The sequence below is a fragment of the Lepidochelys kempii genome, chromosome 3 (genome assembly GCF_965140265.1).
Source record: "Lepidochelys kempii isolate rLepKem1 chromosome 3, rLepKem1.hap2, whole genome shotgun sequence".
Taxonomy (NCBI): Eukaryota; Metazoa; Chordata; order Testudines; family Cheloniidae; genus Lepidochelys; species Lepidochelys kempii.
Window position 1 is genome coordinate 80,466,479 of NC_133258.1, and position 18,843 is coordinate 80,485,321.

Below are 18,843 nucleotides of genomic sequence, written 5' to 3' on the forward strand. Positions count from 1 at the left end.
ATCTGGGGGAATTGGTGGGTCTCTTTAATTAGTGTATTCTTAAAACATTGTCAAAAATGCCTAGAGCATTAGGCAGGCATGTGTACTGTACACTGTGAGACTCTAAGTTAAATATATCCAGCATTTGGTTTTTATCTCCCCCACTCCACCTCTCTTCCCCAATATATACAGCACATCACATCACATCCTACTAGAAACTAATAAATCACTGGTTGAACCTTCTTTACATAAATATTTTAAAAAACTATTTAGTGTATGTAATTCTGTTTTATACAAACCACCGGAAATTAAAAATGTAGCTTCTGGAAGACAGCTGAAAAGAGCATTCAGATAATCTCATGATACATCATAAGAGTACGGTCCATTATTACACAATGTATTTGATATGAAGGACCAGAAAACTGTAAATGCTATCTGACAATATATTAAGAATGAGGTCTGCAAAGGATTTCATGAGATTTGCAAACTTTAATGCAAGAATTATAGCAGGCAGCAAATTGCTGTAGCTCTTAATATTGCATGTAAATTTAACAGGACAGTTTAATAATAGATTATTTTTGTGACAAGATGCAAACCTACTGTCCGAAGAATCTTCCTTTATCCTGTACTTGCAATTTATTTATTTTTTCTATGAAATTGTGTCTAGCAGGCTTTGCTTTGTACTGAAAGCTGTAAAATAATCCCAGTGTCATATCTTGGCAAGCTTACAATAAGAGTTCACTTGCTGGTGAAATAAACATTGCTTCCCTTTTACAAGATTATTAATGGGTCAAGTAGGCTGCTGTTTGTGGCTCATGAACTATAGAATAGATTGGAAGTCCTGTTTTAAACTTACCACTTTTGATCTCTGATGCATTGATTTGCATGAAAAGAAACCCTCCTACATGTTTATTCTCTGTTCTCCACATGTTGATATTTTACCGAGCAGGAAAGATACGTTCTAAGGGCCCAGTTCAGCAAATTACTTAAACACAATTTATTTTAAACCCATAAGCAATCCCACTGAGTGCAATGAGAAAACCACTCAGGAAGTGAATCCATACACCAATGGTTAGGGTGCTAGCCAGGCAATCAGGAGAATTGGGATTTGACTCCCTGCTCTGCCATAGACTTTCTGTGTGATCTCAAGCAAGTCACCTGTCTCCCTCTGCAAAATGGGAATAATAGCACTTCCCTGTCTCATAAGGGTGTGACAAAAACAAACATATTGAATATTGTGAGGTATGCTTAATAATATTGGGTTCCTAGCTGGGCCTCTTGCTCTCTCTCTTTTTTAAAATAAGACAGTTCATGCTAGGCTGATATTTTCTTTATTATATCAATATTAATTCATTTATAACAGATTCAAGTGAACAGCATTTCCTGCATATTTTTAAAGATTCCAGAAATTAGCTAACGTCTCAGTTAAAAATAGTGTACCAGAATTGTTTAAGGAAGCTATAGACAGTATCCGTGAAGGAAAATTTGTACCAGTAGCTTGTGCTGGCAGTTCTTGCCTTCCTACACATATTGCCATATTTTATTAAAAGCTAGTTTGTACTTTTATTATGTTACAGTGATCATCTTTTATTTTTTGAATGATAAGGAATATTCCCACTGACAAGCTTCTAGGACCATGTGTATCCATTTATGGACTTAGCACTAGGAAAAGCTTTTTCAGTAGCTGGTACATCATTAGTTTAAAGGAAGTGAAGAGCTGCAAATGTTTTTAAGGAAAACACAGACTGGACACATCCTGTAATTTCTCTCTCCCTCTCCCCCTCCCCCCGGATGATGAGACAATTGGTCCTGTTTACAAAGGCACAAAAAACTCCCATAGAATTGCCATACTGAATCAGACCCAAAGTTCATCTAGCCCAGAAACCTGTCTTTAAAAGTGGCCAGCACCAGATACTTTAGAGGAAGATGCTGGAACAGTAGCTGTCAAAAATGTCCGTCTTACCTGTAGCTTGGAGTAATAGATATGTTGAAACCCCCATAACCATACAAGAAAGCAGGATGAGAACCATCCAATTTAATTCCCTTCTTGTGGACAATAAACATTGGGATCTTGGTACCATCTTTGCTGGGGTAGAAAACCTAGGACAACACAGAGGAAAGAGATTTGAAATACTGTTAGTGCTGGGAACTATTTGAGAACTCACAAGTCACAAGTAGTTATTTCTACACTTTTATTTTATATGGATACAAGCCTGGGAACTGTCGAACTGTAGCCTTTTCCCTGTATTTAATAGTTTATTACTGCAAAAATAGAGAAAGGCCATTGCTATCATCATCCACAAGGTGTGTGAAATGGCTTCTCCCTAACTTCACTGACAGTTTTAAAAAATATATACTAAAATAAGACCAAACACCTTATTATGATTCTGCTACCTTTACTCACTCCGAATAGTACTTACTCAAAAGACTAATGATCATTGAAAACTTTATGAAAGGAATATGATAAGCTACACAGACAAACAGGAAAGACAGTAATAAGAAAGATAAATTACCATTTAAGATAAAATATATATTTTTAAAATACTAGAACTAGACATTCACACAAGAAGGAAAGCAGGGTAACTGAGAGGTAGGAGAAGGAAGCTTGTGACAAATACCGTTGACCAGTGTCATTGACATCGATGAATTTAATGCTTCAGCAATTCCCCAAAAGATTGAGTAGGAATTAGAGCTATCAGAAGCTGACAAATAATTCTTTTAAGAATTATATCTCAAACTTCCAGAGACTGTTGCTGCACTAGCAGCAGGAGAAACTGATAAGCTTAAGTGATAGCCCATTAAGGACTAGGTTAGTTCTAGATAACTGGAGGCTTCATGAACCATATGAGTATTTAAACAAGGATCATAAAATAAAATAAAAATGCAGCCCTGTATGGGCGTGACCCTGATTACTGAAGTCAACTGGAGTTTGGGACCTAAAAGCACAATTTTAACCGTTAGAGACAGACTGCAGCATTTTAAAAATCCATGGTAACATATCTAGGAATATTTATGTTTGAAAAACATCATGTTTTATTTATTTTTATTGTGGATATTATTGGGTTGGCCCACGGTTGTTCCATCATTAGTCACAACAGCATTATTACATTTGTATTAACATCATTTTTCACCAATTAGAAGAAGAGTCACTTTCACATCATATTTTAGGCAAAAAAGAGTGATCTTTGACCAGTCTAAGAGTTTCTTTGTAGTAATGCTAAACTTTTACAGTAATGAAATCACTGAGATGGAAAGAGACTACTGAACATTTTTTAAATGTACAATCTAGTAAGGGACACACACACACCAACATACATCTGGATTTCAGACAAAGCATTTACACTTGCCCTTAGAACTGACTGACCTTGCAAGGTTAAAAAAAATAATAGGAAACTATTATAACAAATTCAAATTGGTTTGGGAATACAAACCAGAGAGGGTTATTAAAGAATCACAAATGTCAAGACTGTGGTGCGTGAAAGGGCTGAAGTGGTGAAATAGGTGGGATGTGACAAAATGGCCAGCATGCAACCCATTGTTTGCTTTGTACTGTACATACCTAACTATGAATAATAGGATGGTGCTGTATAGTCTGGTGGGAAAGAACTCGGCAGAAAATACAGAATAGAGGAACAAAACAAATCTAAAGTAATTTGACTAGGTAAGGTTAATGGACTGAAAAATGGCTTATGCTATTCAGTGGAGTAAGAAAGAACAGGAGGATATTAAATAACCGTGGATGTTACAATCTCACAAAATTTTAATACAGAAGACAAACCATGAAGAATTCTTAAGATTTATGAATAATGTACTGAAACCAAGGACAAGACATTTGGCAGAAATATAAAAATATAAATAGAAATAGCAATCTACATCCAGAAATGAAAGCCTCATCTCTAAAGGGCTTCTCTTCACTTACAGTAGTGCAGCAGAACCGCTGAGCACTTAGTGAAGACGTTACCTGTGCTGACAGGAGCTTGTCCCATTGGCACTCCACCTCCCCAAGAGGCAGTAGCTTTGTTGACGGGAGAAGCCCTCCTTTGACATAGCAAAGTTTATGCCGATGGTTAGATCAGATTTTCCACATCCCTGAGTGACACAGTTATACCGACAAAGTTTGTACTGTAGAACAGAGCTACGAAAGCTCCTGGGACTACTACACAGGGTCCAGGACTGAAGCCAGGTGCCCAGGAGTCAGTTTATCCAATCCTGTCTGGCTTATTTTCTTCCGCGGGGGTGGGGGTGGTTTGAGAGTGGGAGAAAGAGGAGCTGAGTCAGTGCTGCCTGAACTGTGCAGAGGGGTGGAACTGTATTCTGCTCACAGAGTCAGCCAAGCTCTCCAACAAGACACTCAAGGGCTTGAAGCAGGAGACACAGACCGTTCCTTTTGCCCCTGGGTTCTCTCAGCCTAACTCTCTCCCTTAAGCCTGCAGGGGTACCAGCTGCTGCAAACACCTCAAAAGGGGAAGCACAGCTGAGGGGACAATCACCCCTAAAATCCATGCAGTCCTGGGACAGAGCTGGGGATCAGACAAAATTACAAAGCTGAGCTGTTACTCAGATATCTTAAATTGTTTGGAATTTCCTTCAGTAAAGCTCTGCCTCAGGGAGGCCTTGCTAAGCCGCCAGCGGTCGTGGAGGCAGAAAAATCCTGGAGGGAAATTTAGGAAATGGGGTATTTCGCTGCTATCATTGACTGTCCTGTCTGAATCTTCCCCCAAGCTGCAAACAGGCTAAAAGTACCATTGTAATGGATTTTTGGACAAGGATTTTGTGGCTACAATGATCCTGCTAAATCTGGGGGTAAAGCTGGAGGTATCTCATCCTTAAACTGATGGTGCTGATTCAACTCACAAGAGCACAGATATTCCAAGGCAGTGGCTTTGTATTAAGCCATTCACTTCAGTGTGAATGAGTATTACAACACATACCATATGGTTGCACACTATTCTGAAATCCACCAAATAGCTTAGCTCATTTTATGTTGTTAGTGGCAAGCAGAGCCCTGTGTTTTTTGCAAATGTGAAATAACATGAAATAAAACAAAAAACAATGATTAAAACAACATATGATGAAAAACTCACTCTGGAGCAGCAGCAGCTCCTGCCTCTAGATCCCTGCTCTGGGCATAGAATATCAGGGTTGGAAGGAATCTCAGGAGGTCATCTAGTCCAAACCCCTGCTCAAAGCAGGACCAATGCCCAATTACATCAGCCCAGCCACGGCTTTGTCAAGCCTGACCTTAAAAACCTCTAAGGAAGGAGATTCCACCACCTCCCTAGGTAACGCATTCCAGTGCGTCACCACTCTCCTAGTGAAAAAGTTTTTCCTAATATCCAACCTAAACATCCCCCACTGCAACTTGAGACCATTACATCTTGTTCTATCATCTGCCACCGAGAATAGTCTAGATTCGTTCTCTTTAGGACCCCCTTTCAGGTAGTTGAAAGCAGCTATCAAATCCCCCCCTCATTCTTCTCTTCTGCAGACTAAACAATCCCAGTTCCCTCAGCCTCTCCTCATAAGTCATGTGCTCCAGTCCCCTAATCATTTTAGTTGCCCTCCACTGGACTCTCTCCAATTTGTACACATCCTTTCTGTGTGTGTGTGGGGGGGGGGGGGGGGGCGGGGCGGGGGGGGCAGGTGGGCAAAAGTGGACACAGTACTCCAGATGAGGCCTCACCAATGCCAAATAGAGGAGAATGATCACTTCCCTTGATCTGCTGGCAATGCTCCTACTTCTACAGCCCAAAATGCCATTGGCCTTTTTGGCAACAAGGTCACACTGTTGACTCATATCCAGCTTCTTGTCCACTCTAGGCCCTTTTCTGCAGAACTGCTGCCTAGCCACTGGGTCCTAGTCTGTAGCAGTGCATGGGATTCTTCCATCCTAAGTGTATGACTTTGCACTTCTCCTTGTTGAACCTCATCAGATTTCTTTTGGCCCAATCCTCTCATTTGTCTACGTCCCTCTGTATCCTATCCCTACCCTCCAGCATATCTACCTCTCCTCCCAGTTTAGTGTCATCTGCAAACTTTGCTGAGGGTGCAATCTACGCCATCCTCCAGATCATTAATGAAGATATTGAACAAAACCGGCCCCAGGACTGAGCTTTGGGGCACTCTGCTTGATACCGGCTGCCAACTAGACATGGAGCCATTGATCATTACCCCTTGAGCCCGACGATTTAGCCAGCTTTCTATCCACCTTATAGTCTATTCATCCAGCTCATACTTTAACTTACTGGCAAGGAATAACACATCCACTGCTTTCCCCTCATCCACAGAGCCAGTTATCTCATCACAGAAGGCAGTTAGGTTAGTCAGGCATGACTTGCCCTTGGTAAATCCATGCTGATTGTTCCCGATCACTTTTCTCTCCTCTAAGTGCTGAAAAATTGATTCCTTGAGGACCTGCTCCATGATTTTTCCAGTGACTGAGCTGAGGCTGACTGGCCTGTAGTTCCCAGGATCCTCCTTCTTCCCTTTTTTAAAGATGGGATTACAGTGTGGCTCAGGTCTGGCCTGGCCACCCCTCTGTCACGATGATGGGAGGGCAGCTCCAAATCTGAGCGAGTGTCATTGTGACCTGACACATTGGGCTGCAGTGCCGCTCAGGACCTGCCCCCTCCCATTGGGGGTGTGTGTGGGGGTGTTGGATAAAATGATATAACAAGAAATTCAGAAAAAATAAAATGCAAAATTATAAAAAAAAAATAAAAATAATTTTATGGCTCTCTAGTAATAAGTTGTACCCATCCCTTCCCTCCAGCTCCCCTAGCTAAGGGATTCAAAGGTTCTAAGTTGCTGTGTATCATATTCATTATGAGCTTTCCCAGCTGCTGCAAACTGGCTTTGAGCATACCTTTGTATCAGTTTGGCTGACTTACCTTTCAGATGTCAACTGTCTCCACAGACTAAGGAATAAGATCAAGCCCTCCACTATAACCTTGTGCTATTCATTACTGCCAAGTTCTGTGCAGCTTCACCTGTGACATTTTATGAAAATCACTTAATGAGCTGATGGGCAGCATGAGGGAAACTCAAGGATCTGCTCACTCAGCAGATGCCATACCTGCCCCATGTGATGTGGCAGAAAGGCAGAACAGCTGGCAAACGTCTGCTGCCTTCCCACACCTCAGCCACATACACGGGCATTCTGCTGACATGTGGGAATGCATGCCTGGGCAAACAAATGTGGGAATGTCGTGCAAAATTGGTCATATTTGGCAGTCTTGGCTATTGTACTTCCCACCAGGGTAGAAGCTGACCATTGAGTGCCATCCTTGACTTCAGAATTTTCTGACAAAAAAACCCCCCCAAAAAAACAAAAACAGGTTAAACTTATTGGAAAAATGTTCATGAGAAGTTGGATGAGCCAGGACATTGGTAATGGGAGATAGAACCTCTTAGGCTTTTGATGGCAGCTTCAAATCAAGTCTCAGCTTGGTAGAGATCAAATGTTGCTACAATCCAATTGCTGCTCAGTAGACTATATCACGGGTTCTCAGTTTTTCACAGTATGTACCAAATCTTAACAGATTTTCTTGAGGACCACTTCCCTTTCAATTGCACAGACTATCTCCCCTTCCATTTCTGATTGCATATTACGGTAGCAACTACACACATTACTAACTTGTAAAAGTAATATCAGGTAAGTATTTAATGTATTTCAGCTGTCTTTTTTTTTAAATTTAGCAGCTGGAAACAAAGAGTACCAATACCAGAGAACCAGCTGGCTCTCTGCAGACCACCCATAAGAGCTCTGACATACAAGCTGAAAATCACTGATCTTTATGAACTGAGTCTAATGATGTCTGTTCCCAAGCAGACAAGTGTCCATATCACAAAAACTACCTTTCTGAGAATGCCAAAGGATGGTATGAACCTGAAAGCTGAACTTCATGCACTCTCTCTCACTCCTATGGTTTGTCTACACACTAACATAATTAAAACCCAGCTATGTTGTTTTAGTGTAATGCCTTTTGCTATTTCAGTGCAAGTCTGCCTGTGGACACTCTTACTTAGCATTAAGCCTGTCCTATTTTGATTGAAATGAAAACCAAATTTAGCCAAATTGATATAAGACATTCTTAATTCAAAACAAGAGCATTCACACAAAGACTTGCACCAAAACAACAAAAAGCGTAACCTAAAACCAGTTATTTTGGTGTATTTTAGTTCCCAGAAGTGCCCCACTAGATTAGATTTGGGACATGTTGGTGTGGCAGTTTGCACTGTTTCTACCTATGCTGTATTTGTTCTATTGATAAATAGAAGATTTAAATCACCAGGAATGCAATCAGGTTTGTTCTAACAAGCATGTAGTGTTTCTAAAAGGATTTTTAATTTCCATTTTATTGGTGATGATGCTTGTAATTAATCCACATTTCTAAAATTTAAACAAATTTGGTTTAAAAATCCTTCTTAGGAGTGCATCTCCAGTTAGCAGCTGTCCTAAACCTTTCAGCTAGTGACAATTTAACTTAAGAAGTTATTCTGCATGGCTGAGCTTTTTAGCATAATTATTTACAGCTTCTATTCTAATTAAAACAAAAAAGAAACAAAAGCAGAATGACATTTGTTACACGGCTTCCTTTTTTCAATCTTTCTGCTTTCAAAGGAAAGTGAGACACCCTCATGTCTATGACACCACACTGAACACTAAACAGGAGTTATTTTTACAGCTTTCTGATGAGCCCCAACAGAAATATTATCCTTTCCAACACATGGTATTTAGTAAGTATCTTTATCACGAGCACTAGCTGCAAAGTGAAATACAAAGCCTTCATGGCATCTCACTTAAAAAAAACCCGACAATTTTTGTTTCATCAGGGCTAAGCAAATACAAGTAATTTCACAAATGAAACAAACAAATAAAGCATACCTCCAGGAACTTTGCCTCTGGGAAATTTACAAAAGTTTTCTTTAATTTACTATTCCATTTCATATTATATATTACTTGTGAAATTTAGGGACAAAGCTTTACATCGTTTTTGCCCATCTTAAAATGACGTTTCTAGCTATTGGCATGACCATAGCAGTCACCCATGAAACATGCACCAGCAATCACTAGAAAGTTATAAAGCTATCAAAAGGGTTTTGGTTTATTTGTTCGTTTGGGGTGGGGTTTTTGCGGGGGGGGGAGGGGAGGGAGATGCTTATTTTAAGAACTCCCAGGAGTTAAAGTATTTCAGTTTAGATAAAATTGCTTGGGCAGAGACCAGTATCAAGAGGTTCAGGGGAAACGCTTCCCAAAAACTTCATCAATTGACTCCAATGGAGCTACACCAATTTCTATCAGCTGAGGATCTGGCCCTCCAAATTTTTCCACCAAGTGACTGCTGTTGACAGATCAGTTACTTTCCCTTGACAGTAATTTCCCTGCCCCTTTCTAAACATGTGCTTTTCTAACAACTGTCTGAAGACGGATTTAAGAGGGGTTTTTTATCATTATCATCAGTGAAGATTAAACACTTTAAATAAAAAGACAACAAAGAAAAAACAGCACATCAAGGTGACATTGCTGTTCAGAATTTAAAAGTGTTTCACTCCAACTGTCTCTGTTAAAATAATGATTACTCCCCTGCCCCCACCCCCCAAGATGAACAAACAAAGGGTGGGAATCAATTCAGGAGACATTGAGATATGTGAAGCAATTTACGCTTCTTCAAATAGACTGATTCAATCTCACCTTAAATTTGGTGCTCTCTCTGAAGTAACTGTCTATCAGTTTATTTATAGGACCAATAATGGGAAGGGCTTCTATCTGAGAGATTAAGGTAAACTGGAAAGGGCAAGCCCTACAGAGGGAAGAATGTCTAGCGATGGTATTTCACGTCTAATTTTAGACTCTGACAGCTTTTACTGGAGAATGTTTATGAAAGGGTACTACTGGTTTCTGTTTGATCAGAGCTAGGAGACATCCACTTGTGCTAGTTACAGTGTATTAACCATTGCTAATATACTTTAATAATAACAGAGTATAAGTTTGTTGCAGCTATAGTATACCAAAAAGGCAAATAAATAAAAATCTTCTGAAAAAACAATGACAAAGCTTCAATCAAGTCTCCTTACACTATGAGATAAACGCACATATGACTAATTTATGGGGTGGAGGTAAGACTGAAAACAACCACTCAAAATTATAGCCCTGCAGCAAAAGGTGCTATATTGTTGAGAAAGCATTCTTATTATATACAACACTTTGTGCTGCTCTGGCCGTGTAAAGAAGCTTTGGTTGTAAATGTATCTTCTGTTGCCCTTAAGGACCCTTTATGCAGTTGGAGCAGTGCAAAGCGGTATTAGCGTAAATGAGAATCAGGACCCCTATCACTTAAGAAAAGCATAAGAAGTAAGCACAAAAGACTTCAAATCAAACAAATATTTTAAGAAAGTCTTCTGAGCCATTCCGTAGTCATCCAAGCGTTAAAGAAACCCCAAATATTCATTTTTAAAGAAACTGGCATTCCAGAGATGGCTTTGTTTTAAAACAACTTAAAACCTTGCATAGTCACCATCCTCAATGAAGAAGGCAACTTGGCTAAGTCTGTTTTTTTGGATAATTTTTTCACTCTCCACCCTGGCTTCTCTAGAACTCCCATTATTCACACATCAGTCTGTATCTTTTCTTACACTGTCACTTAGGCTTTGAAGGCTCCCCTAAATAATGCACGAATAGAGCACACCTTTGTCACCAAAAATACCACCTGTTCTAGGACGCATTTCAGCACTACATAAGTTCTGTTTTCTTAAGGCAATCTGGGGCCTGAGGCACACTACCACATGGGGCTTCCGGGACTCTGCCCCTACTTCTGGTATATGTCTTTGTTCTTTTATTGTTGTTATTTTGAAAGCTTTTTATATATGGGGAATAGGTAGAAAGCCCTGATTTCTTTTGGTTAAGATTCACTTAGAGCACAGGAGACCTGTCATTCAGTTATATATGAAACGCAGATAGTCCTTGAGAAAGAAAGTCTATGGTTATCCAACTCAACAGCTAAGGTGACAAGTAGTGTCCTTTCCTCCACTCCTCCAGAACCGTGCAAGAGTACAGACTTTGCTTACGTACTTTAGCTTTTGGTGTGATACGACAAGGACTCAGGATAGAATGAATGTAGACAACTATTTTCCGTCACTCACCAAAAAAAATAAAATAAAACGGTGCCGATGTTGAGATAGACACATTGAACCAAAAAAACCTCCCAAATTAACCGAAACAATTCTCCTGTGAGTAATTATAAAATATGTTCCAGTTCATGCACCTCAAGGGACACCATCAATTTAAAAGTCATACTTCTGTCTGAATCCCCCCCCCCATCCTCTCAATACTATTATAATACCTAAAATTACTAAAACTGAAAGTGAACTAAGGGGCAGGAGGAAGAAAATCACCTTATTTTCAGGTTTTTCCTTGTTGTGACATGTTTGTTTCTTTCATGTGACAGCAATTTATGAATAGTCCTCTTCACCGTTTCCCCTGTTTAATCACACCCAGCTCCTTCTCCTGTGTGTGTAGGTCTCTCACACACAGCATGAATGAAAAAGATTTTTTTTTAAATAGGAAAATCTGATCGTAAACCCACAAAAATTGTCAAGGGAAAAATGGGAAGGTGTAGAACCTGAATTTTTTTTTTAAAGTTGAAAATAAAGGATTAAATTTCAAGATGATGTTATAAAAAAGTTAGAGAGTTTTTACAGTAAAGATTGCAGATTACTGCAATAGATACAACCACCAAAAATAATCCCATCTGAAGAAGTCTAATGCATATTTCTTTAACTATGGGTTTATCTAAAAAAAGTTTATATAATTTTGCTGACTCCCTTAACCATGGCAATGAGGATAAAAATTCAATTTAAAAATGATTGGTTTGGCTTCTCAACTAGAACCCTTTCCCACAGGTAATGTGATTTTCTCATCCAACAAGAAATATTAATTCATTGTATTTGAAAACAAACTGCAAGCCACGCCAAACTAATTATTCTTAGAAAGCCTCCAGTGATTACAAAAATGTCTCACACAACCTGTTTCAAGATCACTTACTACATGCCAAAGTGAATCTGTTCTTCCCATGCACCTGTGTGCTTGATCAAAAACAGATAATGGATAAACTTGTCATAGGACTGTCACCTGCTATAGTTCAAATGAAAAAGAATCTTAAAGCAGAACTATTACCAATAAATAAATAACTAAATAAATGAATAGTCTTTCCTTTCAGAAAAATAGTGTGTTAAGTAATGCATATTTAATAGTAAGGTAGTATCAAAATAATGCCTTTAAAATGAATTTTATTCCAACATTTTCCACTCTTCAGATATTGAAAAACACTTCCTAATTTGCAACAAATCAAAATTAATAACTACCACAACTCAGGTATCAAACACCAAGCTAAATTTAGCAATGTGTACTTTACTTGTGAATAAAGAAAAAAAACTTCTGACCCACCATCATCAGTTTTTGAGAATATGGTCACCAATGTCTTAATTACCACAGTGAAAGAGAAGCACCATGATAAGTCCAATACTAATATGTGTAGGTATAAATGAAGTAAGTGCAGCTAAAAATATATTAAGCATCTGATCAGGTAAAGCACCGAAAGCCTTCATCTCTTGCTGACATCAACGTGAGATGAGTGCATTTAGAAACACATGGGATTGGGCCCTATAATTAATGCACTAGCAATCTGAATAGGCCATATTCATTGCTTTTAAATTCATTTTTTTAAATTTAATTTCAACTGTTCAACCTGACACAAAACCTTTCCCTGATTAACCATGAAATGGAGAACCTTGATTGGATTTTAAATTAACTCTGTTTGAAGACCACAGAGGTGTACAGTTTGAAATTTGTGGTATAATATTATACACCAAATTACCATGATCAGGCACCAACAGTACCTTTAATAAAGCCTGCCAAGTTTTTAAAAAACCCACACAAATATAGTTGGAGGAATACAGTTATAGAAATTTAACATTGGAGAAAATTTTCACACTATGGTGGGTAAAGCTAGGAACCCAAATCTATACTTGGATGCATAAATAAAAGTGACCTGATTTTCAGTGGTGCTGAGCACAGACAGCTCCAATGACTTTAATGAGAATTTCCAGTACACTTAGAGCCTCTGAAAAGCAGACCACAAGCGCCTAATTTTAAGTAGCCAAGTTTGAAATTTTGGCTTTTATCTTTTGACACCTGGAGTGAAATCCTGGCCACACTGAAGTCAATGGTAAAACTCCTATTGAGTTCCATGGAGCCACAATTTCAGCTCTGGTTTCCAAGTTTTAACGTTGAGAAAACCACTCAACACTCTGTTCTAGTCTAGCTCTTATGTGGCCCTCATCACTGTGGTATCATGAATGCCTAAATTCTGGGCTGTGACTGAGGAGTGCTTAGCACATCACAGGATGTCTCAACTAAAATTGGGGCAATTCTGGCAGCAGTCCAGTCCTCAGCATAAATTTGTGTCAGGAGCCAATGGACCAAGTGGCCATTCTCACAGCCAGAAACTGACAGATTATAAGAGACCTGCTCTCTCTCTCTGTACACACACATGTACCAGGCGGTGGGAGGAATGGTGGGGGAGAGCTGTTACAGTAGCTCCATGCTATTTGAGATTTCCTGCTATGCAGGAGGAATTGTACAGTGGCCTCTTACATTGTCTTTAAGACAACTTTGTGCTGGCAGATGGATGCAAAGCTGCCCTAACATGGGGCAGGACCTGAGCTAAAGTAACTTGGGTATAGTAAAAAATTCATATAGGTAAAAGCCTTAAAGACCACCTGTTACAGATAATTGCAAAATCACTACAGAAATAATCAAGAAGCTCTTTAGAAGAGATCATTTTACCACCCACCCATTGGGACTCATGCTGATGGAGGCTAAGTGCCAGAAGATAGTCATTTAGAAAAATTCCTTGTTAGTGAGCTTAGCAACATAGCAGCAAACAGCTGCTGGGAAGCAGCTCACCAGGTGATAGAAGGAATGGGGAGAAACTGAGAAAAAAATAAATCAAAGTTCAGAAATCCTACAGGGAAGGCATAGAAAAATTCTTTTTGAATCATTCATTTACTTGGTTAAGTGAAAGGTTTTGTTCCCTTTGCATAAATACCAAGTGTCAAAGGTGTAAGTGGCAAAATGCACCAAATCAGTCCCTTTTAAGAGCCACTAGATGAAGGATGCTTTTAGCAATCCGATAGAACCTTTATAGAATAGTTTAATTTTCTACTACTGCCCTCATCATGGTGGTATCTGGGACCCTCCCGGTAATGCAACTAACACTTGTCATGTTTGGTTTGTTCTCTCTGTGTCACTGTTTCCCCAAAGGGAAAATTGTGTGTGCAGTGTAGTGTTTTGTTGTCTTATTTTTGTTTTTATTATAAATTAAAACGTACACGTGCTATGTGTTGACATTAGTGAAGGCAAGGTTGAAGTAGTAAGCCTTGCACTTGGAACAAAAAGGGGCAAGCTATTTGAAGTTTCTAGCCCAAATGAAGATGACTATGTCTTTCTTACATGATTTCTGTGTGTGTGTGTGTGTGTCTCTCTCTCTCACACACACACACAAGTGTGAGCAAGCTATTACAACAAAACAAAATTGTAATTAACAGCTGGTAGCCCAATTCCCTTAATTAAAACAAGGCTTTACTTCAATGAGGCGATTGCTCTAAGAGATTTACTATAATACTATACTGACAGATAAAAAGCTAAAACAACCACAATCACCTCCATGTAGAAAATCAGCTCAACTTATAATAATGTAGACAAGAATTCAGCTGAGACAACACTGGTAACTCCCTTTTCCCCTTCACTGTCCTTCTCTCAACACTCTCCATGTGAGGGGATACAGCTAAAGAGCTGGCAACAGTAATGGATAGCAGATTGAATGATGCGATACCCTTTTCCTAGAAGGTAGGTGCTTTAAAAAATATTGAAACAAAGGAGAGGAGGTGGCTACAAGTAATAATTATGAGGTTCTTTGTTCTTACTTCTTTATAAGAAATGTGCAGGGATTTGCTATATTTGCCAGTACATGCTTCAAAACCAGTTCCACAGATTTTACCCCAGCGCATGCAAATGCTTATACCAAAGACTTTGCTGAGAAGTAACTGACTTAAAAGCCTGTGATGCCCTTCCATTTGAGGTTTCTCAATCAGGGACAACATGTCGTCTTAGACTTGGGTTTGAGTTTAGGTTGTTTCCTTCAATCTACACAAGCAAAAATGGAAAAACTTAATGATCCCTGCTAATGGGTTAGATAAATTAAATCACCCTCCCAAGTAACCCCCAGGGTGTTAGATTAGAAAAGGACTAAGGATCAGGTGCTTTGATTTCACCAGCATCTCCTGGTGACCACCTTCTGTGTTAGAACGTTGCAGAGATGACACTTCATTGTTTACAAATCGGAAAACCATGGATGAACCCGAAGAAAATTAACCCAACAAACAGTAGAAAGCACAAAAGAATACTAAGAATGACTTCCTCTAACATCACTGTAGGAATATTTAGGAAAAAATGGCACTGGAGATACTCAAAATAATACATCCTGGTAGCAATATCAGTTTATGGTCTGATTCACAGAAGGACAACATATTACGACTTCTGGCTCTTCAGTCTGATAAAATTAATGTCAAAAAGTACAGTGACCCAGAGCAGTAATACTTCTGGGGCTGGGGAGAAAAAAAACCCCAAAAGAATGGTAAAAAATTTAAAATATGTCATGATGCTGTGGATTTAATGGGTAGTTTATAGAGATCTCTTCCTTGGGTCGTCTGCAAACAACATTGCAAAAAACCCCGTCTCTTTCTAATTCCCAAAACTGTTAAATCACCAAAGAGAAAAAAATAATGATGGTAACTCAGCAGATCTCTGGGTAGTTTAGCTTCTGGAACTAGGAGTTCTAATGGAGTTCAATAAACACTAAAGTGTAGAAGAGAAACCTGGGGAATATTTAAAGTGAAGCATCCCTTGATTTCAGGGGTCCTGGCCTTTTAGGGTATGCATAGACTGCAATCAAAAACCTGCAAAAACACATGGGTGAGCTGACTCAAGCTCACAGCTCTCAGGCTAAGGGACTGTTGAAATGCAGTGCAGCCATATAGACACTGCAATTAAACAAAAGGAGTACTTGTGGCACCTTGGAGACTAATCAATTTATTTGAGCATGAGCTTTCGTGAGCTACAGCTCACTTCATCGGATGCATCCGATGAAGTGAGCTGTAGTTCACGAAAGCTCATGCTCAAATAAATTGGTTAGTCTCCAAGGTGCCACAAGTACTCCTTTTCTTTTTGCGAATACAGACTAACACGGCTGTTACTCTGAAACCTGCAATTAAACAGCCACTCCGCCCAAGCCCCACAAACCCGAGTCAGCTGACACAGGCCAGCTGTGGGTTTTTATTGCAGTCTAGAGATAGCCTTATGTTTGAAGCTCTTCTATACTTAGCAATCTTCTCACATAAGCAATGACTCTTAATGAGGAATACCACTTTACATCAGTCTTTCCCACAGTCAACAGCTACCATTGTTTACCATAATCTGTCACCTTTGATGCTGGTTCATATATTAGCTGAAAAACGAATACATATTTTCTCCTATCTGTGAGAACAGCAGTCCAGGACTATGGAGACCTTTGATTTCTTGCTATCATTCATCTTAGCAGTTCAAACACTGGTTGTTATGAATGTTAATGATACTTTCAACAGGCTTCCCCTACCCCATAAATTTCCATAAAATGTCTCAAGGACAGAACAGAAATAATTAATCTAAGTAAAAATAATATATTCTAAATACCTATGGGTAATGTATGTTGACAGAATTAAGTCAACTCCCAAATGAAGATGCTAACTAAAGTATCTTTAATAAGACTGTGCACTGATGAATTTGTTTTGTGTTAAAGACAGCTAACTAACAAGCAAGGAAAAAAAATGAAAACAACAAACCAAACCCAAACTCTTGTAATTAGCAATTGAACTGGATTTTGGGGGTGGGTGCGAAGAGATAATAGTCATCTTTGACCATATTTTGAAACAAACCATTTTTACAAAAAGAAAAGGAGTACTTGTGGCACCTTAGAGACTTAGAGTCACGGATTCTGTGATTTTAACAGATCTCTGACTTTTTCAGCCAGACCCGGTGTGATCATACCCTGATTTTGTACATTTTTACCATGACCGCCTCACGAATTTTGCCTAATTTTACTGTGACAAAATCGTATCCATACCCATGACTGATTCAGGCACTGGAATTATTCCAATTTTATCCTCTCTCAGCTGCTGTAATTATAATTACCTTACACACCGTTTTATCAGCTGCACATCAGACCCCAATCATTTACTGATTACTACTGAAGTGTGTGTTTAGAGGTCTGGGGTTTGTAGATCTGCACCTGAAGCAAATTAATAAACCAAACCAACCACCTTTGAGCAATGGTTGTTTTGAAGGCTCTGGTAGGCTACTGGAATATCCTGCTATATCAGAAATTCTGTACACTACATACTGGTTTAAATTGGGTAAGGTACTGTGGAGAAGCTTACAATCCCTCCTGCCTATAATTATTAACAGATGCCCTACAGTGCGAGACTCAGAGTCAAATATGGCAAAGGCATCAGCAACAGACAGCTGCTAGAACACTGCGTCCAGTTCTGGTGTCCCACAATTCTAGAAGGATGTTGATAAATTGGAGAGGGTTCAGAAAAGAGCCATGAGAATAATTAAAGGATTAGAAAACAAGCCTCACAGTGATAGACTCAAGGAGCTCAGTCTATTTAGCTTAACAAAGAGAAGGTGATGAGTCTGTAAGTACCTACATGGGGAACAAGTATTTAATGATGGGCTATTCGATCTAGCAGAAAAAGTAATAACACGATCCAATGGCTAGGAGCTGAAGCTAGCCAAATTCAGATTGGAAATAAGGTGTACATTTTTAACAGGGAGAGTAATTAACTGCTGGAACAATTTACCAAGGATTGTGGTGGATTCTCTGTCACTGACAATTTTTAAACCAAGAGTGGATGTTTTCCAAACAGATCTGCTCTAGGAATTATTTTGAGGAAGTTCTATGGCCTGTGTGAGATAGGTCAGAGTAGATGATCATAAGGTCTCTTGTGGCCTTGGAATCTATGAACAGCATTTTGATACTGTCCTGAAGCAGTAAGGAAAGGGGAGAAATCTCAAACTTTTTGGAAGGGTCGGGAAAGAGAACAAGTGTCCCCCCTTTCCTCTCTTCTTCTATTCTCCCCCAAACCTCCATATATTAAAAAGAGAAGACACCTAGAAATAGCTTTTATGCATTGAGGTAAAATGGCCAGAAATAGAGATATATGCAAGAAATCCCAATGTGCAGTGAGAGAAACAGATTGGGAAAGGAAACAGAAAAGTGCTATCTTTCACTGGATTGGCAACCAAAGAAACCCCAAAAACTTATTTCTCCCTTAAAATTCTGGAATGCACATTGGTCCTTTCTAACCACAACCAGGGTTAGAAACTGTTTACATTGAGTATTATTCAGCATTCAAGAGAGACTTCCACATAAACTACACATTAAATAGCATATGCCCATTAATGCAGGGAACTCATTGTATTATGCAAGCTTGGGACAAACACAAGAAATGTGAGCTTCACTGCCAAACACAATTGCTGTTGCTCTCCAAATCAGATGTAATTTCAGAACCATTAGCTTTCTGAGTCTATTGCTGTAAGAGATGTAATAGACTTTTCTGTGTGTATTACTCTTCCCTGATTCTTTGGGGACCTAACATTACTTAATACTATTCAGCAGATTTGTACAGCACCTTAATGTAGCACTAAAAGAAGTCAATAAACTCAGAATCAGCCTTCCAAAGAGGCTGGATGTCTCAAGGGATTGG

At 39.1% G+C, this 18,843-nt stretch overlaps 1 protein-coding gene across 4 annotated transcripts in view; it reads right to left on the reverse strand.

Moving 5' to 3' along the window:
- PREP (prolyl endopeptidase) overlaps positions 1-18,843 on the reverse strand; it is a 177,242-nt gene that overhangs the window by 22,466 nt on the left and 135,933 nt on the right. For all 4 annotated transcript variants that reach the window (XM_073336887.1, XM_073336888.1, XM_073336890.1 and 1 more), the window contains exon 11: positions 1,943-2,079. In XM_073336887.1, coding sequence (XP_073192988.1) covers positions 1,943-2,079 — 137 coding nt within the window. The remainder of the gene's footprint in view (positions 1-1,942; positions 2,080-18,843) is intronic.